Below are 24,025 nucleotides of genomic sequence, written 5' to 3'. Positions count from 1 at the left end.
TTCCTGTGAGCTTCTGTGAAGCTTTGCACTAACATGTGACAAAATAATAACAGCATAAAATATTCAATAATGATAATGTCTTAATATTGCACAGCATTTTGTTTTAAAGCGATTTCATGTAATATTCACAAACGAACATTTTTTTCTCATCTCATAGCAATGCCACTGCATGTCCAATAAATTTAAATGAGTTTGTTGCTTAATGGCAGAGCTGTGATTCAAACCTACATCTTTTGCTATGGCATCTTGCAGAGCTGTCAGAGTGAAGACACAGAGGCAGGGAGACAGGCAGGAAGACAGCGCAGACTGGAAAGGATGAGACTGAATGAATTAATGTGGGCTATACCAAGAGACAGAACATTTAGTCCTCATAACTTTCTGAAGGCTATTTATTAATTACAGATAAGTATGAACTACTAATAAGAAATACTGGACATTTAATTATGAATTTGATCACAACTATTATTGGTTTTAAGATGGCAAGAATAAACCTATTTTTCTCACTGTTTCATTTTACCAGATAGTATTACTGCTGTCTTAAGCTGCAGGAGCTTTAAGAATCAAATCATACTGTAACTAATAGGTTATAATTCCAGAGTACTTTATGATCATCTGTTTCTAACAATCAAATGGTTAACTCACAGGTTCTTCAAAGCTATTTTCCAATGATTGGGTTTTGAAGATGCTTGCAATCCAATTTTATTACATTGCTTTTAAAAATTCTAGTTAACATCAATTTTATTCAAACACAGTAATTTTCACTTTACCAGTGAATAATTGACTCCCACTCCCACATACTGTATACACTGTTAGCATAATAGCTTTAAAGTGCTTCAGAAATTTTACATAAAAGTCTTTTGAAATTTTGTTTAAACTAAAGAATACATCTTTCTCTTCCCTATCAGTTTATCTTTTTCTCTCCAGAGAATATTTTCTTTTATGAAAAGGTTCCCAAAATTTAACAGTTCTACTCCCTTTCCTGAGAGATTCTGATCTACCCCAAAGGCAAGAACACAGTGAAAGAACTACAAAATCTCAAAGACAGTGATGCACTCGTATCTGTTTTTGTTTTTTTTCTTTTAAGTTCCAAACTTGTTAAATCAGAACTATACAAAAAGAAGAAACAGACACCTTATTTGAGAAATAGCTACTGGTCTCAGGCAAAACTGCATTACCTAGCATTATGAAGAACTGCAAGAGTCTTAAGTCTGTTTTTGTGGAGTAAAATCCCAATTTTTATTCCTTTTTTACTGTTTTGGTTTTCTTTTGTAGAAATTGTTGGAAAACTTCTAAGTAGAGTACATGCTATTTAGTAATCAGTCTTTGGCAAGAAAATGACTTTTAGGGACATTTCCTTCCCTCAGTTTAATAGTAAAAAATCTTAATGCCATAGAACAATACAAACTCGTGTTTATAAAAAATATATAAAAGCATATTTTATGTACTTTTGGTAAATTATAGGATCATGGTGGGACTGGGATATACAATATGACTTACTAAATTCCTGCACTCCCTGCAGGAATCTCAGGGTCCTTCTCTCGTGCAAGATTGAGAATCCTCATCCAGTCAAAGAGATTAGCTTTTTTGAGTTTTATACAATAAATGTTTACTGCTTTAAAAATATTCATTGGCCTTGATACTATTTATTTCTCTTCCTAATCAAACATTCACTATCCTTTAACATTCAGATCATATTTTATCTTAAGGCCTTCTCTGACCATTCTAGAAAATTATCCCTTACCAAATGTATTTCGTGTTTGACTCTCTTTGTTTACACTTAATCATCTTGGGTCTTATATTTTTAGTTAAATTACCCAAATGTCTTACTTTGTCAACTCCACAGTAGTTTTAAAAATCAAATCATACTGTAACTATTAGCTTATAATTCTAGAGTCCTTTATGATCATTTGTTTCTAACAATCAAATGATTAACTCATAGATTCTTCACAGCTATTTTTCCATTGATTGTGTTTTAAAGGTGCTTGCAACCCAATTTTATTGCAGTGCTTTTCAAAATTCTAGGTGACATCAATTTTATTCAAATACAATAATCTTCACTTTAGCAGTGAATCACTGACTCCCACTCCCACATACTTAAAAGCACGTGGCAAGCAGAGAACATGTTTTATTTTGCATTCTTCTTGCCATAGACTACTAATGGCTGCACTTCTTTTCTAGGAACTGCCTGAAACCCTGTGGTTACAACAAAAACTGGACTATGCCTTACTGATAACCATGCTCCTTCACTATAGAGGAGGACCCACCATGGTCAAAATGGCAACGTAAAAGACCGTATGGCTACAGCAAACACCATCCAGCAGATGTCATTCTCTGGGCTAGGGAAAAGTGGAATACATGAAAGGAAACAAAGGACTAAGGACATTCAACAGGTGCTTGGGAATAAAGGTGGCCAAGGCCCATATTAGGCATCCTGGACACCAGGCCTGGGCCAGGAAGACACCCATCACACCTCATTTATGAAGGGGCATGGCTCCTAATTCCAGGAGTTTTCAGACTGGTGCAGAAACTCGGCTGCCTGTTACCACCACTTCTGCGCTATATTTGACCTTATATATGTTATTTGACTGCTTTTTTCCTTCTGTTTCCATTTCTTTTTTTTTTTTTTTTTTTTTTTTTGAGATGGAGTCTCGCTCTGTCACTCAGGCTGGAGTGCAGTGGTGCGAGCTCGGCTCATTGCAAGCTCCGCCTCCCGGGTTCACGCCATTCTCCTGCCTCAGCCTCCCGAGTAGCTGGGACTACAGGCTCCCACCACCACGGCCAGCTAATTTTTTGTATTTTTTTTTTTAGTAGAGAAGGGGTTTCACCATGTTAGCCAGGATGGTCTCGATCTCCTGACTTCGTGATCCATTTCTCTTAATCTCAGAAAGCCACAATAGGACATGCTGCCTATATAATATCCAGACCAATGCTACATAGAGTTAAAGGCTTTTTCACATTTTATCACCCATGTGATACATGTGGAACACTTCATAATATTTCCAAATAAAGAGATTACACTTATGAAAGAAGATAATAATGCTCCCCTTGCTCTTCTTCTTTTCCCTGTAGTAAGTAATAATGCCCTCTTGTTTCATGTTTCTTTCCGGTATGGAGTTTCAGAAAAAAGGCACAGGACACTGAACCAGAAGTATGGATTTGAACCTAGTTCATTACTTCCTAATTAAGTGACCTTGGACAAGGCAATTAACCACAGGGACTCACTCTGCATATTAAAAAAGGAGGAGGTAGAGTAGCTAATAATATTTACCTTGAAGTTTACTTTTTTTTGCTTTTTCAAGAAATAAACATGTACTTGCCTAGCATAGGAACCGATTCATGGTAGATGCTCAATAAATGCAATTCGAATTTGAATTTCAAGCTACTGGGTTTATTTTTTATTTTTCTTGATCCTTTCCATGCACAATCACACTTATTCTATTTAAATCCAAATTCTTTTTAAGAAGCATGATTTTGGATTATTTCCAATTATTATTTCTTTTAAAGTCTGTATCTACTAGAGCAGCAGCGTCAACCCTGTTAAAAATTAAAATGTCCTAGAAAACATTTAAAAAATTAACAGTGCGTAAGACCAATCTCTGACCAAATTTGAATCTGTATCTTTGAGGATAATCACAAAGTGGGCATCAAACAATAACTGAAAAAATAAAAATAAAAGACTGGTTAAAATACTTAAGATCAAACCAAAATAAAACGACTTAAGAATTATTACACATATTATGTAAGACTGCAAGATGGATTTAAAAACACTTACCTTTGTTATTGTATACATCTAAGTAATTTGGTGCTGAAAAAATTGTAATTAGAGAAGGGAAGCCTGTTGTTTGGCTTTTCCTGTACATGCGGTACCTAGAAAGAACAAATACAGTCAAAACAAAGCCTGTATGGAAAAAAGATAATATCAAATCATAGATTCAGAAATACAAAATTAGATGAGTCAAGTTCCATTATGCAAAGGGCCTCCAATCATATAACACTAAATAAAAATTTCTTTCTGAAGTCTGTTATACACAGGTATTAATACATTTCAAGGGGGTGGGCATGAAAACATACATTCATATGTAAAATTTCCAAACAGGTATTTTCTAAATTAGCAAACCTCAAGAGAGGGTGGAATTCATTGGAAAATCATAATTCATTTCCATGTGTTCAACAGAGAGGGTGAAGGCTGATTAGTGCACACAGATACTTTGTACCCACCCAAAATTTTCAAAATGTTGTCAACATTTTTGACATTAAAAGACCAAATAAGCAGAGCGAGATATAAAGACTTACCACTAATAACCAGGCCAATTATCCGATAAACCCACAATATTCTGTAAGGCATTTTGCCTAGACTAAGTGATTTTCTTTAAGAAGAATGTCCCCTTAAATTTATGAATTTTTAGATTAATAATTAAATTTAATTCATAGATTTAATACAATTCATAGATTCAGTGATATATAAGCATTTTGCCTAGACTAAGTGATTTTCTTTTAAAAGAATGTCCCCTTAAATCTATGAATCTTTACAAATTGAGACTGTTTCTATTTTAGAATTTTATTTATTACCAATCTCTGCTGGTGTCTACAGGTCAAAGATTATTGTCTCAGCAGGGTAATATTTAATCAATCAGTAATGAAACAGAACATTCACAAGAACTTTGGAAATAAACCAACAATCCAGTTACTAAGCAGAAATAATTTATAATGTAACACTTTAGTTCTCAATTGAAAATACAGGTGACTCTGGCTCTTTCACATAAGGACAAAAATGTATCTCATGACTTCTGTGTAATCAATTTTAGGAGTATCAGTTTAGAAATACCTCTTCAAAACAACATTTTATCATTTCTTCATTGATCCGTGTCATTTATTTCTGATAGACTAAACCATGCCTAATATAGTTAGGTTCTGAAAGTAGCTCAAAAAGTACCTTTAGATAGATAAACAGCCACCTTAACATTTATAATTTTAAAAACACTGTGAGTCCTCTTTTTTTGGAACTTGGTCATACTGTAAAAGAAAATGCCCCCCTTAAAAACCTTTTGAAATGTTCTAGAAGGATGTATTCTGATTATGGAACTGAGCTTCGTTATGGAAACAAAATCCATGTGAAAGACAGTTTAATTCTTAATCCTAGTACCTTGACTTTATAGACAGAGGGTGACTATGCCTACTTGACAACAAACAAAAACAAAGAAACTGGATGACATAATCTCAATTTTTCCAATGAATCAATCAACTTCTCATTTTAAACAAAAATACTTGATTTAACTGATGCACTTAACACACATTCAAGTAAGCCAATGGTTATGAGTATGTAGTGCAATTAGGATAAATCTGCCAAAAATGGGCAGTCAGCCGACTGGAACACAGTCAAAATAGCGTAGTGACACCATAGCCTTGAGAAGTGAGAACAATTATTTGAAGACCTGACTGGTTGGGTATATAAACAGGTTACTTCAAACATCAGCTACAACACAGTGAGTATATAATACTGGATCCATTCACACCTGTTGACTGATTGCTTGAAAACAGCTAATTGTGAAATGAACTTGGTATCTTCCTTGATTCAGGGATTTCATAGACATGGGCCTCCCTCAAAATGCAGGTATCTATATTCCCAATTTCAGCACATAGGTTATAAAAAGAAGTGCTGCTACTTTTCAGAAAACCTAGACTATGAAGGGATGAGTTTAATTATTCAAAGGGAAGCAATGCCTTTCAGTGGAGCCTACTGGGAAATGGTATCAGACCTCAAATCTTAAAATTATTCTAATTTCTCCCTAATGTAGATTTAATACACTATTAAAGTGAACATCTGAAATTTCATAATTTTCTAAACCTCCAAAATTGTTCTACATCTTAGAAACTTACCAGGTGAGACAACATCAACTTTATGTAATCATTTGCTAGTTAGAACATAAACTTTTCCCTGTTCTTAAAGATGTCCCTATTCTTTTCCCTTTAAAATCAGGGATGTTACAGGGATCAGGAATGGTATTCAGGATTAGGAATTGTATTCTTTTTTTTTTTTTTTAAATTTATTTATTTATTTATTTATTTATTTTTATACTTTAGGGTTTTAGGGTACATGTGCACAATGTGCAGGTTTGTTACATATGTATCCATGTGCCATGTTGATTTCCTGCACCCATTAACTCATCATTTAGCATTAGGTGTATCTCCTAATGCTGTCCCTCCCCCCTCCCCCCACCCCACAACAGTCCCCGGAGTGTGATGTTCCCCTTCCTGTGTCCATGAGTTCTCATTGTTCAATTCCCACCTATGAGTGAGAACATGCGGTGTTTGGTTTTTTGTCCTTGAGATAGTTTACTGAGAATGATGTTTTCCAGTTTCGCACACGTATGTTTATTGCGGCACTATTCACAATAGCAAAGAGTTGGAACCAACCCAAATGTCCAACAACGACAGACTGGATTAAGAAAATGTGGCACATATACACCATGGAATACTATGCAGCCATAAAAAATGATGAGTTCGTGTCCTTTGTAGGGACAGGAATTGTATTCTTTAAAACAACAGTAAAATGTGCAATACCTGTTAAATATTTATGTATAACTCTCATTCATATTTTCAACAAGACTGAAAAGTAGCTGGTAATTTACTTACTTATGACAGTGTAAATGCAACAATTGTGAGGAATAAGAGGAGGTGCTCTTACAGTGCTTAAGAAATCAAGCTGAAAATGGACTTGTTCAGGCTAAAGATGGAAGAACTTTACAGGAGACTTTACAATACATCTGCAGCCATTTATTCCCTAGGACTCTGTCATACCTGTGTCATCCATTAGAAGATAATTTTAAGCTCTAATTCCTTTTGGGAGTGAGCCTGGTATAAGGGAACCTGCAGAGCCTAAGCAAAGTGAGGAAGTTCTGGCAAATGGACAATGCATGGTTTTTATAAATCCTCAAAACTGCTCACCCTGCATCTTGGGCTTCGTGGGCTCGAAGTATAGATAACAAGTTATTGTGCTGTAAGAATTCACATACAGCCGGGTAACTGCCAGAGACAAAAAGAAAAGAGATGCATCTGTTATGAAATCATCAGGAGTAGCACATTTATCTCTAACATCCAGATCTATGTGACTGGATCAAAGATAATCAAACATACATCATTCATGAAACAAGCCTCTTGACTCTAAGGCCAAGTTTATCCTTGTGGCAGAAAAAGTGTCTACAGCTGTACTTTTTACATAATTAGAAAGGGGTTGAGGTGCGTGAACTGGGAGGAAAAAAACGTAAGCCATTATAAAACATTAGGAAAGTGTCCACTCTCAGAAAAATAAATTTTTACAAGTCTACATTTAAAGACAAAATGAACAGAGCCTAACTATAACAAGATAATGAATTTAAAATATAAGTCTCAATTTTCTCAGATATTGCACCATTTGTGCATATGTGTGCATGTATGTGTATACAACAGAGATAACTGAGTTTGGAGGCAGAAGAGAATACATATGCTCTCTTCTGCCTCGTAACTATTTTGTTTCTATAATCTCCCAGATTTAAGACTCCTCCCACACGGTGGGAAATCAAGTTATTGCTTTATCTAACATTATGGGTACAATGAGATGATTATATCATTCAAAACCTAAACAAAATTATGGATATTCACAACGCTTTAAAATTTGTCCTTTAAATATGATCAGAACTTTATCTTAAGACTTATCTATCTTGACTAAATAAAACATCCAGTATACAATTATGTTTGTCTTTTAAGAGTCTCCAACTCAAATAATTTTATTATAAATGAAATTCAAATCATAAATTAAACCTGAAAAACCTTTTACAGTCATTATGTCTCTGCTCTAAGAACTTTTAATGAAACGAATGTGTATTATAAAAATAAATTTTTGACAAAGCAAATCAAGGTACAGAAAACCAATATTCAAACTACAAATATTCACTAGAACTTAAAATATATACCACTGAAAACATTCATCAATTATAAAAATAGCACTGCAGGGAAACATTCTAGTAATGTATGTTATTCAAATAATTCATTATAAAAGAAAAGATAGTTTCTGTGTTACACATTTTGTACAAATTCCCTGACCAACAGGAAAAAATTATCATTAAGATAACATACAGTTGGCCAGGTGTGGTGGGTCATGCCTGTAATCCTAGCACTTTGGGAGGCAGAGGCAGGCAGATCACCTGAGGTCAGGAGTTCGAGACCAGCCTTGCCAATGTGGTGAAACTCTCTCTCTTACTAAAAATACAAAAAACTAGCCAGGCTTAGGGGTGGGCACCTGTAATCCCAACTACTCAGGAGGCTGAGGCAGGAGAACTGCTTGAACCCAGGAGGTGGAGGTTGCAGTGAGTCAAGAACACACTTTGTGCTCCAGCCTGGGCGACAAGAGCGAAACTCCATCTCAAAAAAAAAAAAAAAAAAAAAAAGATAACATACAGTTATAGAGATACTGACTATAAAAAAGATTCAGTTCTTTGGCAAAAAGGGATCTGAAACTGAAAACAGTCTCTCTTCATGTGCCCATGTGTGGTGTGTTTTGCAAGAGAAAGGGAGAAAAAGAGAAGATAACCACGGGGCCTCCACTTCCTAGTTGTCCTCAGTCAATTCAATAAATAAAACACCTAACTGATGAACATGAGTGTATCTTAGAAACTGGAGAGGATGGCCCAGTCTCTGCATGGAAACATGCCCATATGGTACCCAGAATCAGGTGTTGACCAACATGTGTCTTCAAAGGCTTCTGTTCTGCTTAAAGAAAAGTGAATATACGACCTTTCCAGATAAGTGTGTGTCAGAGAAAAAAATAAACAACAACAACAACAAAAAAAAAACAAAGAAAAAACCACTTTACTTTCAGAGATACTGGTTGGTCTTTCAAAAACAGCAGATTTGTTTGGTATATATTAGCTATAAAAGGCTCAGCTAAGAGGCACAGAATAGGTTCTCAATAAATGTTCCTTCCCTTTTTTCTTTTTTTGAGGCCTTCACTTAAATTCCTTGTGCCTTCACAATGCCTCTGTATAGAAGTATATTGTTTTGTTACCACTGTCAGACAGGTTGCCTGACTATGTCTGTCACTTTTTTGCCCTTGGCAAATGATTTAGTTGCTCTTTCTTATTTGCCCTTTTGGAACAACTTATACTATTCTTAAGAAAGAATAATTTTAAAATATTTTCTTCACACTAAGTTTGATACCCTTATGTGTTTAAGCTAAGTTTTTCCCCATGAAAATATACACCTGATTTTTAATGGAAATCTGAAAAAAATAAAATTAATCAAGTGCCAATTTGCTAGGTTAACAGCATTAAGTGGGAAGTATTTGCATTACTGACTTGGAGGGAATTCATTTTGAAGAAAAACTTTAGACACTTTCAAAACATATGCCATCATATACTCAGCTTTTCAAAGAAATACCAACATTTTCCTCATAAATCTAGACAATACTTGAATATCATCTAGATTCCCACTGTTGCTGAACTACTTACCTAGGATATACAGAAGTTTCTAATAGTATTAGAAAAGAGAAACAGAAACTCTGCTCCACTGTTATGCTTTTTAATGGAAATGATCACAAATCACAAAATGTTCAAGCTGAAAAGCACTATGTACATACACACACACACACACACACACACACACACACACAGAGAGAGAGAGAAAGAGCAAGAGAGAGAGAACGGCAGGAAAAAGCATATTGCTAACACCTAAACATCCCAAAGAGATGAAAAATCACTTATTCCCCAGTAATTTAGTAGAGGCCCAGTGATGATTGTTCCATTTGTTAGAAGACAGTATTAGCTACAGGGAGGGGCGGAATAAGTTCAAGGCAGGTTTCTGTCCTAAGGGTATTTATTATCTTAGGAACATAAAGCATTATAAAAAATATTTTTAAAAAACTACTGTATTATAAAACACATTGAAGATAAAATAGAAGTTTTATAAAGATATTATAAAGCAAGCAAGAAAGGATCTGAAATTAATCAGAGAAATCTTTTTGAAAAATATCTATCTTTTGTTATATATTAAAGAGAATGATGTATGCAGATTGGTAGATAGGAAAGGGGTTAGAATTCTGCTCAGAAAAGAGGAGGGATCATCGGAAGCTGAGTGAACAGGAACAAAGGTAAGGAAGGTAGAAAAGAAAAAAATGTGATAAACGGTAGAAAAATTGGCTTGGCAGTAGAGCAAATAGTTACTATTAGATTGATTCTGCTTATTCTCTTGTATTTGTTTCTATATCATATTGAACTATATTTTCAACCTTGAGTTTAATTTCCCAGATGTAAGACTCTTTAGCCATGACATAGCTAGTGGGCATTATTAAAATGTTTTTTTTTAAATGTTTTTATGCCTTTATGGATAATTTCCCTGTGCAGTTTTTCCTCCTGGAAAGGCCTATTCTTCTGCCAAGTCTTCACAAGTTATCACCTGTGAAGCATTCTCTTCAAGGCTATCTCACCTAAGGTGTACACAACTGCTGTATCCACTGTGTTCCTACAATATATGTATCTAATATATCACTTATCATGTTGTAGTGTAAATTATATTTATACTTCTGTGCTCCAGCAATAGTGAATGCCTTAGGAGAGGAACACTGCTTTTTCATTTGCATTTTCATATCTTAAATGCTTAGCAGCAATCTGTTGGCTTACTGGGGCTTATGCTCAATTGCTGAAGTAGCTTCAATAGGGGCAGTCAAGCAGGTGAGAGATGCAAAGGGTTTCTTTCCCTCCTCCCTCAGTGCTTCGGCAAAGCAGAGGCAGGCAGGCAGCCTGTAATCCCTTGCCAATACACAAGGAGGAAGCCACAGTCTCTTTGGTGTCCTTACCCTCTTCCAGATCCAGTAATAGGGAAGACCCTGCCTGATTGTTCAACTCCTCCTCTGCTTCTTGGGGCCTGGGAATGGGTACTTAGTCCGGGAGTGTCCTGGGGGCTACCTGGATGCTGTCAGACCTACCTTTTCCTAGGACTTGCTGTGTTTCTTTTTTGCCCCAGGGTTCTTGATCTAATTTCATTTTTGTCCATTGGGGATCAAGTCCTAAGGGGCCAACTCTTCCTGCCAGAACTTTTCCGGAATTTAAGTTCAGAAGTGGCAAGCAGTTTTTATTTAAGGCAAACTTTTTAGTAAAGTAAAACATCTATACAGAAAAAGGCAAAAATTAATTTGATGACCTTTCACAAAGTGAACACCCTTGGAACCTGCACTCTGATCAAGACACAGAACATTATCAAGTCCCAGAAACTCCTCATATCTCTCTTACTGTCACCTCCTCTCTATGGATAGCCAGTATCCTGGCTTATAGCATGAAAGATTAGTTTTCTCTGATGTTGAACTCTTATTTCAGTGGAATCATACCGTATATACTGGTCCCTATCTGGCTTCTTTCACTCGTCATTATGCTTGGGATCTTTAACCATGTTATTATGTGTAGCTTTACTTAGCTCATTCTCATTTGCTGTATTTAGTTGTATAAATATATTAGAATTTATTATTCATTCTACTAAATGGATATCTGAGTTTTCATTTCTTGGCTGTTATGATTAATCTTGCACATGTCTTTTGATGCACTTATAGACACATTTCTAAAGGATATAAAATAGGAGTAGAATAGCTTGGTAATATGAATGTTCAGTTTTAACAGATAATGAAGCAGCTAATGTAATTTGGGAGTAGAGGTGAAGTAAGATCAGGTGACATTCTCTGCAGAATTCCCAGTGTTACTTCCCTTCATATTTTCATGATGCCCCTTTCCCGGCCTGCAAAAATCTTCCCCAATGACTCTGGTTGGAGATGTTCTACTAATCCTTTAAAACTCAGTTCTGCCAATGCCTTCATCATGAATAGTCCCTTGAACCTAATCCATTCCCCTTTGGGGTTAGGATTCCCAATACACTCACTCAGATCGTCTGTCTCTGTCTCCCCCTCCCCACCAACCTGTGTGTGTGTGTGCATATGTGTGTGTGTGTGTAATAGCCTGCACATTTCTAATGACAGCACTATTCACTTTGTATTTTACTTGTCTGTTTCTGCTTCATGGGCTCTGCTACTGGACTGCCATTTTCTTGAAGGCAGGGACTCAGCATCTGTAAAACTTAGTAGAGAGAGGCCGGGCACCTTGGCTCACGCCTGTAATCCCAGCACTTTGGGAGGCCGAGGCGGGCGGATCACAAGGTCAGGAGATCAAGACCACCCTGGCTAACACAGTGAAACCCCATCTCTACCAAAAATATAAAAAATTAGCCTGGGGTGGTGGCGGGCACCTGTAGTCCCGGCTACTTGGGAGGCTGAGGCAGGAGAATGGTGTGAACCCGGGAGGCAGAGCTTGCAGTGAGCCGAGATCACGACACTGCACTCCAGCCTGGGCGAGAGAGCCAGACTCCGTCTCAAAAAAAAAAAAAAAAAAAAAAAAAAAAAAAACACAAAAACTTAGTAGAGAGAATATACTACAGTAAATGCTCAGCTAATGTGTGCTAAATAATTGAATGAGTGAAAAAATTCTCAAAAAAGATACCCATGAATGGAACAGTATGCATTGGGCAGAGGGAAGAGGGAGGATACCAATGAAAGTGGAAGCAGAGAGCTCAGGTGTGATTTCAATAGACTAAAAATAAAGGTCTTGAACTCACAGTGGGAAAGACGAAAGGCAGCATGGTTTAGATGCTTGTGATATTTATAAAGATGTGATGACTGGTGGTGATTTCAATTGAAGAGGAAAAAGCAAAGACACCTGTTAGTCTGCATGGCTGGGAGAATGAACAGTAAACAAAAAACAAACAAACAAAAAACAGGAGGAATTTTCAGTGGGGATTAAGCAAGTGGGAAAGTAAATAAGCCCTTTCAGGCAAGGTGAGTTTAGGTTAAGGTGAAAATGGAATCCCTAGATAAGAAGTTCCAGCAGACAACTAGACATACAGGAATTGAGCTCAGGAAAGATAAAGAGATGAAGCGGGCTAGACATAGATTCGGGAACTGGCCATAGAGTTTACAGTTTACAGTGAATCTAGGGAAGTGGGTATAGGTGAGGTTCCTAGAGGAAAGTGTGAAGAAAAAAATGTCAAAAGCAGAAGGAAGACAAAACAAGAGGCATCAGGAAGAGACAGGGATCGCCCTGATAAGTCAGAGGAGAATCAGGATATATAAACAAGAAGGAACCAGAGGATTTCAAGATGGAAGCGGCTGATAAGAGTGTCAACTGCTGCAGAGAAGCTGGGCAGTGTGAGAAGAGAATGCTGCTGATTTGTGATTAAGGGACCAGTAGTGATTTGAGTGAGTTGCCACCTGTAGCTTCCAAAACACTTCAAAATCACTGTCAAGATACCCCTAAAATTTCAGAGTTTAAAAGAGCTTTAGGGTGTCTAATTTAACTCACTCATTTTTTTTTTTTTTTTTTTTTTGAGACGGAGTCTCGCTCTGTCGCCCAGGCTGGAGTGCAGTGGCGCGATCTCGGCTCACTGCAAGCTCCGCCTCCCGGGTTCACGCCATTCTCCTGCCTCAGCCTCTCCGAGTAGCTGGGACTACAGGCGCCTGCCACCACGCCTGGCTAATTTTTTGTATTTTTAGTAGAGATGGGGTTTCACCGTGGTCTCGATCTCCTGACCTCGTGATCCGCCCGCCTCGGCCTCCCAAAGTGCTGGGATTACAAGCGTGAGCCACCGCGCCCAGCCTTAACTCACTCATTTTGAAGCAAGGTAAACCCAGGATACAAAGCTTATATGATTCATCCAAGGCAGAAATACAGATTGATAACGTAACCGCCAAATCCAGCTGCCAGTTTTCATTGGTCTACATGAAATGAAAATTTGTCATGATCCTCACTAATCTCCAGAATCTAACACTTGCCCTGCTCCAAGTATCTCAACTATCTGCCTGAACATTATAGGTATTATTTGAGTGTGCAAACTCTGGTCTAAGATTCTAAAGATAATGGTACACTGTGGCAAAATCATAGATCTTATGGATTCTTTCCTCTCTGTCACACTGCCTATCTAATATAACTCAGGAACAGTGTTAAATTCTGACTGATGCATATTTTCTGCGTAACTTTATTTTATTTAAATAATGGCCCAGATAACATATTAGATAGTGGATAGGATGGCATAGCAAAGTAAACACACAAACTACACATACAAATGTTAAATAAAACTGAGAGTTGTGGATCAAAATACCTGCCAATAACTCAAACTGGTAATTGCCACTAAGGTTCTCTACCAATTTCATGGCTTGCTTGTGCCCATCTAGATCCACTTTATAAACCATAATCCCAGAGGATGCCTTCAGACTTTCAAGATGGCACTAAAGACAAAAGGACCAAAAAGCTGTAGGAGAATGACAGACATTTTTCTCCTCCTTAGATAAAACATAATCCAGACTGCTTTGACATTAGTCAGTCTATATATAGGCCACAGATTTAGATATTCAGCAATTTACATAATCTATACTTGCCATGGCTAAAAATCATTATTTATTAAGAATGTTTAATGAGGCTGGGTGCAGTGGCTCATGCCTGTAATCCCAGCACTTTGGGAGGCCGAGGTGGATGGATCACCTGAGGTCAGGAGTTTGAGACCAGCCCGACCAACATGGAGAAAGAAACCCCATCTCTACTAAAAATACAAAATTAGTCAGGCATGGTGGCACATGCCTGTAATCCCAGCTACTTGGGAGGCTGAGACAGGAGAATCGCTTGAACCCGGGAGGCAGACGTTGTGGTGAGCCGAGATCGCACCACTGCACTCCAGCCTAGGTGACAGAGTGAGACTCTGTCTCAAAAAAAAAAAAAGGATGTTTAATGAGACAAGTGAAATAATCATAATGTTGAAAACAAAAGTGAAAATATGTTTAATTCTCTGATTATCCTCTATTATTAAAGATGGTAGACTTTATTCTAAATATATTCTATATATTTATTTTATAAATACATACACACATCTGTGTCTAATGCCATAATATAGACACATATCTGTGTCTATATTATAATATATACACATAATATATACACACATCTGTGTCTAATGCCATAATATTATATAAGTTCAGTATTATATAAGTTCAGTATGGGACTCTGCTTAGAATATGATTTGAACAGCTGACACGAAAACTAATAGAATGCTATACTATTATTAACGCAACAGGACTCAATATCAAAATCAAGAGTTTGAGTTTTGTTTGATATTATGTTACTGAAGTATAACTCTGTGATATCAAACAGGTAATTTAAACATCTAGGGTATAATTAGAAAGTTAACACTAGCTTTGGAAAACTGAATACATAACTTTGACGTACTTTAACAATGCCAACTTTTCACTATAAGTCTAAACATCTTTAATAAAAGATTACTCCCAAATTAATTACTGAATATAAATTTTAGGCTTTTCAGAAATATTATACCATGCATCTTCAATTCAGCTAAAATGGATTCATTAAACCACATTTCCAAATATAGAAGTGAACTATAAATTTTTAAAATAAATATGCTTAGAATAAACCTCTCTGTTAATATTCATATAAACTATACTTTGAAAGACGCTTTATAGTGCACAAGATTTTCTATTCATGAGCTTTAATTTATCAATCACATCAACAGATAAAAAAACTTTTTTTCCCCCATAAGAAAAACTTAGTATATGGAACAAAATGTCCTACTACTAAATAGGCATCAGATCAACGTTGTATAGAAGGATATTTGCTTACTCTAGAGACAGAAGATACACAACTGGATGTATTTTACAGAATTCTTCCAGCCTTGCCATCAGCTTAGCTGCCAGGGCTGGAATTGAGCATTAACTTCAGGGAACATCAGGTTAGGTTTTTAAGTATCTAATAACAATAATAATAATAATGAAGAAGAAGAAGAGGAGGAGGAAGGAGAAGAGAAGAGGAATAAGTATTCTAAAATTTAAAATTCTCAACTTCTTCATAACCTCTTTTCTCTTTCACTCTCACAATGTTCACATAAGCTGTATGTATAATGATAAGAGACTTTAGTGAAACTGAGGATGGTCACATCTGGGAGGATAAAACTGAGGTGACACATCAGGAAGATGGTGAGGTCATGCAGAAACCTAATCGTGTTGCAGATTACTTTCTGAAGTGTTATAAAATGTCATGTAATGGGTAAAATCTCTAGCGATTTGTAAATGTAAAAATTATTATAAAAATATTTTCAACTTGGCTTGTCAAAGTCCTAAAAATAAATATACTATGGTTCCTATATACTGTAAAAATGCTTATTTTAAATTATCCAGGAAGCCTGATAAACACATGTAAGAAGGAATTAAATGACTGAATTAACCAATGTAAAGTTGTTTTTCTGATTTGAGTTACAGAAACTGGTAAAACTTTTAAATGTGATAACATAATTGAATTAAAACAATCAAGGCTGGTGTTGGATTTTTTTTGGTACAGTTTTTTTTTTTTTTTTTATACTGGAGTATTTTTTTAAGTTCTGGAGTACATGTGCAGAAAGTGCAGGTTTGTTACATAGGTATACATGTGCCCTGGCAGTTTGTTGCACCCATCAACCCGTCATCTACATTAGATATTTCTCCTAATGATATCCTTCCCCTAGCCCCTCACCCCCTGACAGGCCCCAGTGTGTGATGTTCCCCCTCCCTGTGCCCATATGTTCTCTTTGTTCAGCTCCCACCTATGAGTGAGAACATGAGGTGGTTTTCTGTTCTTGTGATACTTTGTTGCACTGAGGCAAAAATAATAGTTCTTATGGATTCCAGCTTCATCCATGTCCCTGCAAAGGACATGAACACATCCTTTTTTATGGCTGCATAGTATTCCATGGTGTATATGTACCACATTTTCTTTTCCCAATCTATCATTGATGGGCATTTGGGTTAGTTTCAAGTCTTTACTATTGTAAATAGTGCTGCAATAAACATGCATATACATGTGTCTTTATAGTAGATTGATATATAATCCTTCGGGTATATACCCAGTAATGGGATTGCTGGGTCAAATGGTATTTCTGGTTCTAGATCCTTGAGCAATAGCCACACTGTCTTCCACAATGGTTGAACTAGTTTACAGTCCCACCAACAGTGTAAAAGTGTTCCTATTTCTCCACATCCTCTCCAGCATCCGTTGTTTCCTGACTTTTTAATGATCGCCATTCTAACTGGCATGAGATGGTATCTTATTGTGGTTTTGATTTGCATTTCTCTAATGACCAGTGATGATGAGCATTTTTTCATTGTTTTTTGGCCACATAAATGTCTTCTTTTGAGAAAGAAACTACCACCCTGATTAGTCAGTAACCATCAACTTCGAGGCAAGATCCTCCACTAGCAAAAAGCTGATGACTAGCTGAAGGCTCAGACGATCATGAGCCCTGTTTAGCAATGAAGTGTTTTCTGATTAAGGTATGTACATTTGTTTTTATTTTTTTAGATACAATGCTATTGTACACTTAATAGACTACAGTATAGTATAAACATAACTTCTATATGCACTGAGAAACCAAAAAAATAATGACTTGCTTTATTGCAATATTTGCTTTATTGTGGTGGTCTAGAATCAAATCTTTAACATCCCCAAAGTACACCTCTATATGTATATATACATATTTCACATTTATTTACTCACTTATTCATTTATTTATATTTTCATTTTATAAATGCTAGTGAGCCTTTCATTTATATTAAAGAAGTAATACAAACATTATAAATAAATCAAACACATGGACTGATAAATCCTAGCATTATGATGCAAACGTGTTCCAGAGAGCAAGCTCTCTATTCTCACCTGTAGAAGTACGAACACCCCCTGACTGTGTTGTGAGTGAAATGTTCCTGAGTCTTCTCATTTCCAAAATCTTCCAGGGGGTCTGACCACAGGATATCACACATAGGTCCATATGCAGGTGGTTCTTTGAATCGGTCTAACTAAGAAAAATAGAAGACAGAGAGCAAAATACTAATCTTTGGAAACTTAGAATTCTGACAATACAAGAAACAAGCACTGTGCAGAACCCATCCTCTTCTCCCCAGCTACAGTTCAGGGTGAAATATCCTCTACCTCTCTCTCTCTTCCTGTCCTTCTTCCTACTCGTTTTCCTATCCTTCATCTCTCTCCAACTTTCTTCCCAGCTTCCTTCTGATGCGATCATTTAGTATCTATCTTCATCTAACCCTTTACCTCCCTCTTGCCTCTATTATCTCTAGATTTCGCAGTTTCTTGTTTCTCCTATTCTACATTTTATCCTTCTCTCCTTACTTACTTAATCTATCTAAGTGTTTTTGTCATGACCAGTTATTATGACTTTACCCCTGTTTCATTTATTGAGAATTACTTTCTTTGGGAAAATTCCTATTACTGCCTCTATTAAACTACGATTTAGAAGTTTGGATGGAAAACAACTCCTAGTTTTCATGCTTATGTTATTTACTTTATATTTAAGAACATGATTTTGAGAAAAGATGGCTTTTACTTTAAAAGTAGCCACTTGCTATATGATATTGTGGATTCTACTTCATTATGGGCTATCTAGGTTTCTAATGATAAACTACAAGCCTCCTGTAGTTGATCTTAATGGGTACAAATATGAGTAATGATAAGCAGTAAAATAAACTCAACTTTAGCGGGTCATTCTTCAGTTCACAGTTCTAAGCTTTATAATTTTACCTGAAGCCTTCATATGAAATCCATTTTCCAGCTATAAATGTTTAGTGAACTCACATTTCAATTTTAAAAGGTGCATTTAGAAGGCATATTAGAAACATAATCACTGGAAATAACATATCACGATAAATTTTAAACACTTTAGTTTATCCTGATTTAACTGCAATTAAAGGATCTTTGGTGAATCAGCAGATATTATAAAGGCTCTTGAATGAAAGCATATAATAGCTATGAAAATCTATTAAGAATTGATATTCTTCATATTAATATTTTTTAAAAATCCAATGAAGACAAGTGAACATATTTTGCTGACAACTAATCAAATTGTCTATTTTTTTTTTTCTGGGACATACAAGATGTAAGTAATGGTTTTGTTGCACACTACTTTTTATTAGTATCTACAGAGAATGAGGCAATATTTTACATTTTCAATACCCAATGAAAAACTTCAGTAAAACAAGACTATATTTCAACCATTCTGTTAGCCACAAAATATTCATTGCAAACTTAAACTTGTTTAAGAGATTTAAATAATTTATGCTTTTGGAACAATACATTCAAGAAAAATAATACTTGTCCCTAAAAATGCAGAACTTCTTTCTGAAAATCAAGAAGTTATTAAGGGTAGGACAGTAGAGGAGGGGAAAGTTTCTGATTAATATGAATCCCCAACTAAAGGTCTGCAAAGCTACCAGAATATAACATTTATTCTGGAGAAAGTAAACAGTGCATTCTAAAAGTTAATGTAATTGACAGTAAAAATAAACAAATACAAAAAAGCTCGAATTGATATATGGCAAGATAAAAACTTAAAAATCATTTTCTGGCCATGTGCAGAGCTTAATGATATGTACGAAAATTGAATATAATATCTAAAATATCCTGGGAAGTAAGTCCTAGGGATATTAGGTGATATTTTAAAAAATCTACTTAATTTATGATGTGAAGTTTATTTATTTAAAAAAAAATCCATCAGATTACAGAATGAGCTGGTTACATTCATGCAGAAAGAAACATTCTTGTTTTTGAGATGGAGTCTCCCTCTGTCACCCAGGCTGGAGTGCAGTGGCATGATCTTGGCTCACTGCAACCTCCACCTCCCGGGTTCAAGAAATTCTCCTGCCTCGGACTCCTGAGTAGCTGGGATTACAGGCGCGCGCCACCATGCCTGGCTAATTTTTGTATTTTCAGTAGAGATGGTGTTTCAACATGTTGGTCAAGCCGGTCTCGAACTCCTGACCTCATGATCCACTTGCCTCGGCCTCCCAAAGTGCTGGGATTACAGGCGTGAGGCACCACGCTTGGCCCAGAAAGAAACGATTTTATACTGAACCAGCATCACATCTCTACTGTACTTTAAATATAGAGCAAAGACCAATGCTCTATGCTCTATAGAAGTGTGAAACAGTGTCTTGCAAAAATGGACACAAAGACACAGAGCAGGAAACAAGGTTTATTTATTGTGCTTTTGCTTCAATTTTAAAATAAAAAGCATGCATTTTCTTTCCAATAGGAAAGTAAACACATTATTTTTATACTTGAACACTTGAACCTCAGTGATAGGAAGAACTTGAATGTTTTATACTTGAATGTTTTATTTTACCTGAAAGTAATTTTTCTCTAAAAACTAATGAACTTTAAAAGAATATTGAGTTCATGGTAGTAGAGACTTATGGTATGTAAATACACTCATAATTTACCAAAGTATTTCCTGAAAACCATGAGTTTCATTAACAAACGTATTAAAGAAACACTACGAATGAGAGCTATATGAAAATGGTTATTCATTTTGTAGTAGAGGTTTACAACCTTTTTGCTGGTGATTGCGTCTTAAACAAAATAGTACAATAGCCCTATCCTTTCTATTTATTCACTACAGTATAGAACTCTATTCAGTGTATCAGTGTTGTTCAAATAATGAAAACACTACTTTGAGTGAAGTTTTCACTAATCCCCCCTTTTTTTTTTTTTTTGAGACGGAGTCTCGCTCTGTCGCCCAGGCTGGAGTGCAGTGGCGCAGTCTCGGCTCACTGCAAGCTCCGCCTCCCAGGTTCACGCCATTCTCCTGCCTCAGCCTCTCCGAGTAGCTGGGACTACAGGCGCCCGCCACCACGCCCGGCTAATTTTTTGTATTTTTAGTAGAGATGGGGTTTCACTGTGGTCTCGATCTCCTGACCTCGTGATCCGCCCGCCTCGGCCTCCCAAAGTGCTGGGATTACAAGCGTGAGCCACCGCGCCCGGCCACTAATCCCCCTTTTAAGCAGGACACTTAGCAAGTTTCTCATCTTCCAACCAAGGCCATGAAATTTGATCAAGGCAAGAGAATAAAACATAAATGCATGTCTTTCATGCCCATCATTTGCTAACACAAACTACTATACTTATTTGTAATTTGACCTTTTTCATTTTCCAAACCGATTTCAGTAAGTGGTTATCAGGTTAATATGATACCTGGATACAGGAATAGATAAAATATTTGCTTTCCTTCTCCACTGAACACAATGGGACAACAGTGTTTACTAATTTAATAACTTATGGCAGCTGATAGAACTAACTTGCAAATGTTGTTCAGCATATAGACTTCTCAGACTTAGCAATTAGGTTTCCAAACTCAGACGAAATGGAAAAAAACAATTAAATGGCAATCAATCAAACAAGTGACACAAAGGGAGTCTTTGTATGAATGCCCCTAATGATAAGCAAGATCTAGAATTTGAATTGTGCCCATGGTTATTCTTAAGTGAAACTATAACTTAAGAAATAAATTCTGTACACCTTGAGATTAGTGCATCACTTATTTGAAGCCAAAGTCTACCTATCATACATTAGGCTTAAATATATACTGAGTAGTATGTATCTTTAGAAGAAATCTCAGCAAAATTCCAATCTTTATAGTTCAAATACAGTAATTTAGAACAATGTGACCAATTTATTCTTGCTAAAATTACTGGTGAGAATAATAATAAAAGGTTAGAATTATTTCCACGCCTCTGTTCTATGGGATAAGTACAAGCGTATTTTCTTAGGTCTCTAAAAGTAGAGGAAAGAAGATAAATACAGTTTTCAACTGTTTATAATTCCTCCAGAAAAAATTTGGCTTAGATTTCCTAGACAGAAAGCTTAATGGTGGGCACAAATTTTCAATAACATATGTTATAAATATTAATGTGAAGAAATTATCATACTGTAAAATAATTCCATGTAATATTATTTTAAAATGACCTAAGAAAACATTTACATCACTTTCTCTCTTTGGTCCGATTCTGGCACCAAGAAAAATACACTGAGATTTTTTATTACTCTCTATTTTTTCCCTTACATCATTGCAATCATCAGAGTTAGAAACATAACCAAAGAAATTAAAGATCGTCTATTGTACTACATAAAACTATCCCATGTTATTAGATTTACTCAAGAAAGAGACACAATCCACTTCCACATTCAATGTAACTCATCTTTTTGCTGGTTTAAACAACTGTTAATAGCCAATGCTAAACTGGAGTACTTCTTAAAAACTTCTTACAAATACTTCCTTAAAAGTCCAGTTTTCACCTAGCCACTCAATAAAATTAATAGAATATTATCATTGTCCTTGTTAGATTGCTACTTAAAAGTTTCAAGTTGTAACAAATAGATTTTTAAAAAACTATAAAATGAGCACAGTTTAATGGTTATGTTATGATATTTTCCCAAGGGCAAAGCAACATTTCTAGCATAATACATCATGCATATACAACGGATTGTTTGAAAAAAGCCAAATGGAAATGATAAGGTATATTTTATTTAGAGGTCAAATATTTTATATTTCCAAAGACACATGTCAGATGGTAAGACCAACCCTGAGGTTGTAGAGATAAAAATTCTTCCAAGTATAAACATATCTCTCTTTCTAGATAAAAATTTAACACAAAGGAGAGATTCATGACCACTTTAAATTATTTGAACTCAAAAGCATAAAGTCAGTGATAAAGGCAGGGTAATTAATGTCTTCTATTTATTACTGTAGCGCACAAAATGATTAGACTTGGAAAATAACAAAACTTACTTTTCTGATATCATCTAAAGTGTTAATCTCTGGAGACAAACCACCATGTACACACAGAAACTGTTGGTTCATCAGGGCAGCCAGGGGAAGGCAGTCAAAGGCATCCATACAGGCGTCATATACGCGTTCTGAATACTTTATTTTACCTTTTAGAAGTGATAAAAAAAAAACTTATGTTTTATAAGGATTATCTCACTGAGTTTTGGTTTTTTGAGAAGTTTTCTTGCTAGGACCATATTATTAACATAAAGGCACATACTGCAAAATTCCAAAACATAATTAAGATTTTTTGAAAGTAACATATTAATCTTTTATATCTAGTGTTTCCTGTTTTTGTCATTCATTAATTCATACTGTATAATTTTCATAACTTTTTGTACAGCAAGAGAATTTTTATATACCTTCTGGCTATTTATCTGCAGATGTCTCACCAAAAAAATGTACATGAACAACTGGAAGACCAATAGAAAAACAGCCATAAAGCTGCTTGATATTCCTTAATGATATTGTAGAAAAGCAGATGGCAAGACATTTTCTAAAGCTGTTTCTATCTTACTCACGTTGCTTTTCCCATGACTTATATCTAATGTTTTAAGAGGAGAAGTCTTTATGCTCCCTTGAATATAGGACTAAATGAAAGAGAAAAATATTGATATGTATAGAGATTCCCTGCTCTTCCATTTAACTGTATTTATATATAAAACAAAAATATAACGTTTTATATCTTTGTAAGATTGAGTGAATAATAAGAAAAATTTTAAGGAGGAAAAATAAGTTGAAAAAAGCACCCCACACTCCTAGTGTCTATGTCTAAAGAATGACATCATCTTCAGTTTTATAAGATTCACTAGAAGCTAGTATTCATTTACTGGGTCCAAAACAGAGGCATAGGGTTGAATTTGCCCTCCATTTGCGTTTCTTGAGTAATGTCAGATTAATGAGTAGAATTATTGTTCCAAATAGCAGTATCCCTAAATCACTTGTTTCTTAGGATAAATTATATCAAATCTTAATTCAAATTATTCAATCACTTTATAAAGAAGTTCTAATTTAAAAAGAAATTCTGAATTCTCACAAATGTCCATGCTTAGAAAGAAATATAGGATAATATGAAAGAGTGTCACTTTAAGTCTTTGACTTTAGGCAATGGATTATATTGTATGTATCTTATTATTGATTAAAATTACTGTTTAGCACATATAGTGTTAAAGGAAGGAGGTTGAAGTATACTTACATTCTTGTTTGAATGTGAAATACTCTGTTAGATGTCTACATTCATGATTTCCACGAAGTAAAAACAGTGTTTTGGGGTAAAGAATTTTCAAGGCCCACAAATACAGCACACACTGAG

The 24,025-nt window shown here is 35.6% G+C and overlaps 1 protein-coding gene across 5 annotated transcripts in view; it reads right to left on the bottom strand.

The window, feature by feature from the left end:
* Positions 1-24,025, bottom strand: part of PPP3CA (protein phosphatase 3 catalytic subunit alpha) — a 335,211-nt gene that overhangs the window by 54,026 nt on the left and 257,160 nt on the right. For all 5 annotated transcript variants that reach the window (XM_055296907.2, XM_055296904.2, XM_055296905.2 and 2 more), the window contains exons 4-8: positions 23,909-24,020; positions 22,675-22,820; positions 17,754-17,893; positions 6,946-7,023; positions 3,773-3,867 (exon numbers count right to left, since the gene is read on the bottom strand). In XM_055296907.2, the coding sequence (XP_055152882.1) occupies positions 3,773-3,867; positions 6,946-7,023; positions 17,754-17,893; positions 22,675-22,820; positions 23,909-24,020 (571 nt within the window). The remainder of the gene's footprint in view (positions 1-3,772; positions 3,868-6,945; positions 7,024-17,753; positions 17,894-22,674; positions 22,821-23,908; positions 24,021-24,025) is intronic.

Source organism: Symphalangus syndactylus, chromosome 10 (genome assembly GCF_028878055.3).
Source record: "Symphalangus syndactylus isolate Jambi chromosome 10, NHGRI_mSymSyn1-v2.1_pri, whole genome shotgun sequence".
In the NCBI taxonomy this organism is placed as follows: domain Eukaryota; kingdom Metazoa; phylum Chordata; class Mammalia; order Primates; family Hylobatidae; genus Symphalangus; species Symphalangus syndactylus.
This window is presented reverse-complemented; position numbering and strand designations above follow the sequence as displayed.